Below are 7500 nucleotides of genomic sequence, written 5' to 3'. Positions count from 1 at the left end.
ACAGTGAGATTATGGTCCACCACCGGAGTCCCTCTTCTGACAATACCTGGTCATTCTGCCCCGGTCAAGTGCGTCAGATGGCTAAACGGAGGCAAGTTTTTTGTACTAGCTGTCATTCTTTGTGACCAAAATTTACAATAATTTCCAGCTCATTATCTGCCTCTATGACGAGGGCGCAGGGATTTACACTAAGGGTTCCCAAATTGCCCAGGGCAAGTGAAATTCTAGACTTGCCCAATTGAGGAAGTAAATTTTCAGTTAAAAATGTGATATGTTACATGAAATCTTGAATTCTCTATTCCATGAATTAAGGGTTAATGTGTAATTACTAATACAGGGACTATGGGGATCTTTCATTGATTAATATGACTTTTGTTGATCAATTTGATTTTTGTTGATCAATTTGACTTTTAATGAATTATTTTGACTTTTGTTGATTATTTTGACTTTTGTTGATCAATTTGACTTTTAATGATTATTTTGACTTTTATTGATTATTTTGACTTTTATTGATTATTTTGATTTTTGTTGATCAATTTGACTTTTTATGATTATTTTGACTTTTATTGATTATTTTGATTTTTGTGGGCGCCACCAGATAACTGTTAATTAGTTTGACTTTTATTGATTAATTTGACTTTTATTAATTATTTTGACTTTTACTGATTAATTGATGTGGCCGAGTGGTTAGAGCATTGCGTACAAAATCACATGGCCTCTCACCTCTGGTTGACGTGGGTTCGAATCCCGCTTGCGCCGGTAAGTGAGAAAGTTTCCCAGTTTACTTTCGGAAGGTCAGTGGTCTCTTCCCAGGTACATTGTATCTGGGTTCTCTCTTTCACCAATAAAAACTGGGCGCCACCAGATAACTGAAAAATTGTTGAGTGTGGCAGAAAATATCAATCAATCAATCATTCATTGATTAATTTGAGTTTCGTTTATTAATATCACTTCCATTAATCAATTTGACACATACATTGTACAAGATTGTCTGCCTAATTCACCAGATGTATGTTGTATGCAGACCTGTTATAATAAGATATTTGGAAACTCAGAATAGTAATTTGATTTTATGATTTATTTTTTTAAATGTTGGAACAGATGATGGACCCATCTGCAGGTTTATAACTGGGTCACATGACCAGACTATTTTGATATGGGAGTGGCACAAACAGGATAATTCAGTGGAGTGCGTTCATGCATGTCGAGGTCACGGGGGAAGTGTGGACTGTATTGCCATCAATGATGAAAAAGACAAAGTGAGAATTCGATGATTACGTTGAAAAACATTGAAATACATGTGTAAATCTTAACCACTATAGGTGTATACTATGAATTTTTATACGCCCGTCTCTTGATGGACTGTATAGAAATACTGTATAGGGTTTACCATCTGTCTGTTAGCTCTTTTGTGTGCAGTTTGTATCTTTTACACTTCAGGTCATGCACTCTTTGTCAAAACCCTGTCTACTATTTTGGCATAGTGTACTTATCATACACCACAATGAATACATCATTTCTCTGCTTTTAGTAGAAAAATACAAATTTTATAAGTTTATTGCTTTTCAATGTGTACAAGTTTTACTCTATTCCATGTAGCCATATATTACTAAATTATTACTTTCAGTTTGTCAGCGGATCTTGGGACAAAATGTTAAAACTTTGGTCTGCAGGTAAGTAAAGGAACAAAATGTTAAAACTCTGGTCTGCAGGTAAGTAAAGGAACAAAATATCAAAACTCTGGTTTGCAGGTAAGTAAAGGAACAAAATGTTAAAACTCTGGTCTGCAGGTTAAGTAAAGGAACAAAATGTTAAAACTCTGGTCTGCAGGTAAGTAAAGGGATAAAATGTTAAAACTTTGGTCTGCAGGTAAATAAGGGACAAAATGTTAAAACTCTGGTCTGCAGGTAAGTAAAGGGACAAAATGTTAAAACTCTGGTCTGCAGGTAAGTAAAGGGACAAAATGTTAAAACTGGTCTGCAGGTAAGTAAAGGAACAAAATATCAAAACTCTGGTCTGCAGGTAAGTAAAGGAACAAAATGTTAAAACTCTGGTCTGCAGGTTAAGTAAAGGAACAAAATGTTAAAACTCTGGTCTGCAGGTAAGTAAAGGGACAAAATGTTAAAACTTTGGTCTGCAGGTAAATAAGGGACAAAATGTTAAAACTCTGGTCTGCAGGTAAGTAAAGGGACAAAATGTTAAAACTCTGATCTGCAGGTAAATAAAGGGACAAAATGTTAAAAATTTGGTCTGCAGGTAAATAAGGGACAAAATGTTAAAACTTTGGTCTGCAGGTAAGTAAAGGAACAAAATATCAAAACTCTGGTTTGCAGGTAAGTAAAGGAACAAAATGTTAAAACTCTGGTCTGCAGGTAAGTAAAGGAACAAAATGTTAAAACTCTGATCTGCAGGTAAGTAAAGGGACAAAATGTTAAAACTTTGGTCTGCAGGTAAATAAGGGACAAAATGGTAAAACTGGTCTGCAGGTAAATAAAGGAACAAAATGTTAAAACTCTGGTCTGCAGGTAAGTAAAGGGACAAAATGTTAAAACTCTGGTCTGCAGGTACAGACCCTGAAACGTGCTACTACACCTTAAAAACGAACCGAACCGTTCCGTGCAAGAAACGAACCGTACCGTTCAAGAAAGGTACCGTACTGTGCAAAAAACGAACCGTACCGTTCAAGAAGCGTACCGTACCGTGCAAGAAACGAACCGTACCGTTCAAGAAACGAACTGTACCATTCAGAAAGCGTGCAGGATAATATTATGCAAACCCCGCCCCCAAAAGCCCGAAAGCGTACCGTACCGTGCAGAAAGCGTGCAATTTATGTCACGTGACCCACTTTTTCAGCCACAGTATATTATTTTCACAATGGCGCCCGATGGGAAAGGAGGTCGTAGACTATCGCTGGCTATTCGAAGCATTATCCTCAAACATCACGAAGCTGGGTTATCAACTGTGAAAATCACCGAGATGCTTAAAACAAAGTACGATTTCAAAACTACGCGGCAAAGTGTTAGAAGATTTCTAATTACTCAATAAGAGACAGACAGAGAGACCTAAAGATAAGCTGAAAAAAAATAATAAAATAAAAATGATCTGCTAGAAAAGCACAGAACCATTTTATTATTTGTTTAAATTGAGGAATGTTTAACAGATTTTTCTTAGCGAATATTCAAAAAAGGAAAATAGTGCGTAATTTAAAAAAAAAGTGTGCTAGAATGTATGAGAATGGTGACTGATTGCATTTTTTAAAGACAAAATATCTAAATACATGTAATATATTACTTACGTCTGAATTCTTCAAGTTTTTGTTTTCAAGTGCAGGTATGAGGTGAACTATCCAGGTTGTTGCTACAGTTACGGTGTACCTCATCATGGATGAATGAATACAAGTATACCACAAATACACAAGGGCTTCGTTTTTTTGTCCCTATTATCACTGATTACAGCATTTTGGAAGCACCCTTTACAGCGACATGGGATGAAATGTAGGTGTTAAAGTTGTCAGTGAGAAAATGAAAATTCACAAGCACCCGACGGAAGGGGGTTATATCGTTAAATTAGACAAGTGGAAGCCATATGTGCGGATGAAATTGATATTTGTAGCGTTAATGTATTCAATATGTACTTTCCTATGTACAGTGTCTGAATCATATGAGAAATTTCTAGACCGATTAGAAAAATTGTCACGTTCTACACTGTAATATTTTCATTACTTTATTAGCAATAATTTTGACATATCTTTTTCTCTTCTACATTGATAACGACCCATATAGATAGATGTAGATTGGCGGATTTATTATATACACTAATAAACAATTTTTAATTACATCGACAGAGAAATAAATAGATACATACATGTGTAAAAGAATGTAAACAAGTTAAATTGATGCAAAGCATCAAATCGGCCGCAAAAAATTATTCATTTCAGCATTTTCAAGTATTTCAGCAATATATAGAAAAGGTATATGAAACATTTTTATTGCAAACTATACACTTGCCTTACTTTTCTGTTAATTTTTTTTAATTCAATTTTCAGTGATCAAAAATAAAGTCAGGGAAATGAAAATCGGACTTCGCATGATAAAGGATAGGAATATATATGTATTATCATCATTTTATTTGATTCAAAGACAAATGCAACAGATATCTAACATTATTAATTATGAATGACTGAATGCTGACAAAAAAGGATGTACAAACTTCACGTGCAGATATCCTGGATCTTTCATAATGCCGATGATAAATCACAATAAATGTGAAGTGCAGAAAATAATCATTGTGTCATTTGCGACTTTAGTGTATTCAAAACAAAATTCACTTCTTCTTAAAAACTTTTTTAATTTAGGCACTGTAATTTATATCCGGAAACTTAATACGCTTTGTTTTTACACTTACGCACGCCCATGTTGGGGAGCAGTTCATGTAACAACTTTTTATAAAATCGTAAATTAATAAATGTCTGATGAGAAATGAAAAACAAATTGAAACGTAATAACAACCATTAAGACTTAGACTTAAGCAAATTCTAAAAACTTTTATTCATAACTTTTATGTACGTTATCAATATGGAATTATTCCATCGAAGCAATCAAAAATAACGTCTCATTTCCCCATGTGCACATTCTAACACAACCACAAATCCTGCAGCCGATAATCAAAGAGCCGAATAAGACCGATCGAGTGAAAACAAACTATCGAGAGAAAAAAACGTACAATTTATACGAAGTCAAAGTGTTCAGGCAACGCCCACCTCATTAATAAAACGTGCAAACCGTTCACAAAGCGTGCAGCTATTTTTAGCAAACCGTACCGTGCAAGAAGCGAACCGTACCGTTCAAGAAGCGTACCGTACCGTGCAAGAAACGAACCGTACCATTCAAGAAACGAACAGTACCGTTCAGAAAACAAACGTACCGTTCATAAAGCGTACCGAACCATACCGTGCAACTGGTGTAGTAGCACGTTTCAGGGTCTGTAAGTAAAGGGACAAAATGTTAAAACTGGTCTGCAGGTAAGTAAAGGAACAAAATGTTAAAACTGGTCTGCAGGTAAGTAAAGGGACAAAATGTTAAAACTCTGGTCTGCAGGTAAGTAAATTGACACATATTACAACACAGTACAATGCTCTCTATTCTATTCTATTCAGCTCATCTGAGCCAAAGATCCGAGTTAACTTAGTACCTGATCTAATATGTCTGTTTTCTGCTGGCATGCAGCATCCTAGGTGCTGTAAATATTTTGCAATATCATCTTTACCAGAACCATTAGGCCACTTTCAACCAAACTTGGCACAGAGTATCTTTGGGTGGGGTGGGGGATTCAAGCTTATTGAAATGAAGAGTCATCTCCCCTCTAAAGGGGAGATAAGCAAGAGTAGACAAACCATAGGGGTGAGGTCGTTTTGAGTTTAAGATCTTCTCAAGAACCACTTTCAATTTGACAGAAAAGATAAAGCTGAGATGCAGAAGCTTCCTGACATAATGAAAATTGAAGTTTGTCCAAATTATGGTCGCCAGGGATTGGGTAACACTAACTAGGGTATTAGAGTTTTACATGGGGATATACGGGAAAAATCTTCTTTAGAACAGCAGGGCACTAATTAGTCATATTGATATGCCATGGGGTAGAGGTACATTCTGCATTCTGTTGCATAGTGATGTAGAGCAGGAAGGCCTAAACCAAAATTGTAAATTTCATGATCCCCAGGTTAGGGGTTCTGACCTCAGGGCCAGACCAAACTTAGTATATTAGTGTTTATGTGTAAAACACTTATTTAATAACATCTTCTTTTAATTAGTGCTCTTCATACTAAATTGAAAGTAAATGGATATTTAGAAAGAGCAGGTAGTTCGTTACCAAAATTGTAAATTTGATGATCTTAGGGGGTAGGGGTTTTGGTATCAGGGTGGGGCCAAAATGTTCAGTTATTAAATGTGTGAACCATAGAAGTCTTTAATTTTTTCTTGATAACTATCATTCCATTCAAATTTGGTATGAAGCATCTTTGGAACAAGGGGGACATAAATTGTAAATTTCAGGACTCCTACACCCCTGAAGCCGTAGGGGCAGGACAAAAACTGCCAAAAAAATTTTAAAATCTTCTTCTCTACAACCATACATAGGTAAGAAAAACCAAATGCATCATGATATAGAACAGGAAGGCCTCTATCAAAATTGTAAATTTCATGATCCTCTGGGTAGGGGTTCTGACCCCAGGGTGGGGCCATATTTAGTATAGTGTTTATGTGTAAAACATATAGATATCATCTTTAGTGCTATTCATACTAAATTGAAATGAAATGAATATTTAGAAGGAGTCGGTACATGTTGTCCTTTACCAAAATTGTAAATTCCATGATCCTAGGGGTAAGGGTTTGGTGTCAGGGTGGTGTCAAAATTATCTCCAGATCTGTGTGGTTAGTCATATTGATATTAAGGCATTCTCATTTTGTTTGGATTCAAGTTCAATTTAGTCACAACCCCATGGGGCTGGATTGTGGCTATGGTATGGTGTCAGAATACGGGACTTTCGAGATACGGATCCACTCTGACTTTTATCGCGCGTTGAACATAATTTGTAGGGCATGTCACTTCTGGATTACAATAACAACTAAGTAAGCAAGCATGAGATACTTCAATTGCTATCAAATTCCTGCATTTAAATGCTATTTTTGAAAGAAAGGAATTGCTACAGCCATTTTATAGGAAAATGCATTTGATTAAATTATGCGAGTTGGTGCGGGTAATAAATCTAGGAAACATCTTGAGGATATCGGTAAAACTTCATGCCTTAAATGCATCCAATCTAATTCGCGTCTAAATGCGCCTTTTCCCTTCTATCTAATTTAAACCCAGGTACTGAACACCAATAGTGACTTGGATCGTCATCGTGGGACTGTGCATAGTTCTTTACGGACCTTCTGCTAGCTAAACACCATTTGTATTGATGTCAACTTTGTTCTACAATTGGTTATTATTACGTGACCGTGGTGTATAAACGTCAAATATAATCAGTCGTTCCGGCACATCCCGAAAATTTCGTATTTGTCTTGTGATTAAAGAGGGTAAAGAGCTTTTAAAAATCTTCTGATGAAGAACAGATGGGGCAAGACTGATTCAGGTGAGCATTGTGGCCTATGGGCCTCTTGTTTTAGTTACCTGTATGTGTTACCAAGTCTGTAGATATACAGAGTTCAGATCCCATTTCTGCAGGAACTGTTGCCCAAGTAAACCTCACTAACTTTCTTATGGAAGTACTCTACATTGTCTAATGGCTGACTTCCTTTTAAAACATGGATGAAAATAAATATCAGAAATATTTGTCTATCTATTTCAAAAACCATCACCTAGCTGAGTAGCTCTGTAGGTTATAGCACATCGACTGCTGAACTGTAGACCATGGGTGTCGAGTCCAACAGGGGTTTTTAATTTTCCTCAAATTGCTTTCTACTTTTTGACTAAATAAATAAAATTTGAAAGTTTTCAATTTCA

The 7500-nt window shown here is 35.9% G+C and overlaps 1 protein-coding gene across 3 annotated transcripts in view; it reads left to right on the top strand.

Annotated features, from left to right (window-relative positions):
* Positions 1-7500, top strand: part of LOC125665644 (ribosome biogenesis protein WDR12 homolog) — a 35870-nt gene that overhangs the window by 21003 nt on the left and 7367 nt on the right. For all 3 annotated transcript variants that reach the window (XR_008799471.1, XM_056152352.1, XM_056152351.1), the window contains exons 5-7: positions 1-91; positions 1102-1259; positions 1628-1673. The exon at positions 1-91 is cut by the window's left edge and continues 25 nt beyond it. Coding sequence is in view for 2 of the 3 variants with exons in the window: in XM_056152352.1 (XP_056008327.1) it covers positions 1-91; positions 1102-1259; positions 1628-1673 (295 nt within the window). In the remaining variant the exon portion in view is untranslated. The remainder of the gene's footprint in view (positions 92-1101; positions 1260-1627; positions 1674-7500) is intronic.

Source organism: Ostrea edulis, chromosome 10 (genome assembly GCF_947568905.1).
Source record: "Ostrea edulis chromosome 10, xbOstEdul1.1, whole genome shotgun sequence".
Taxonomy (NCBI): domain Eukaryota; kingdom Metazoa; phylum Mollusca; class Bivalvia; order Ostreida; family Ostreidae; genus Ostrea; species Ostrea edulis.
Note: the sequence above shows the minus strand (reverse complement) of the source record. Positions and strands in the feature narration are given on the sequence as shown.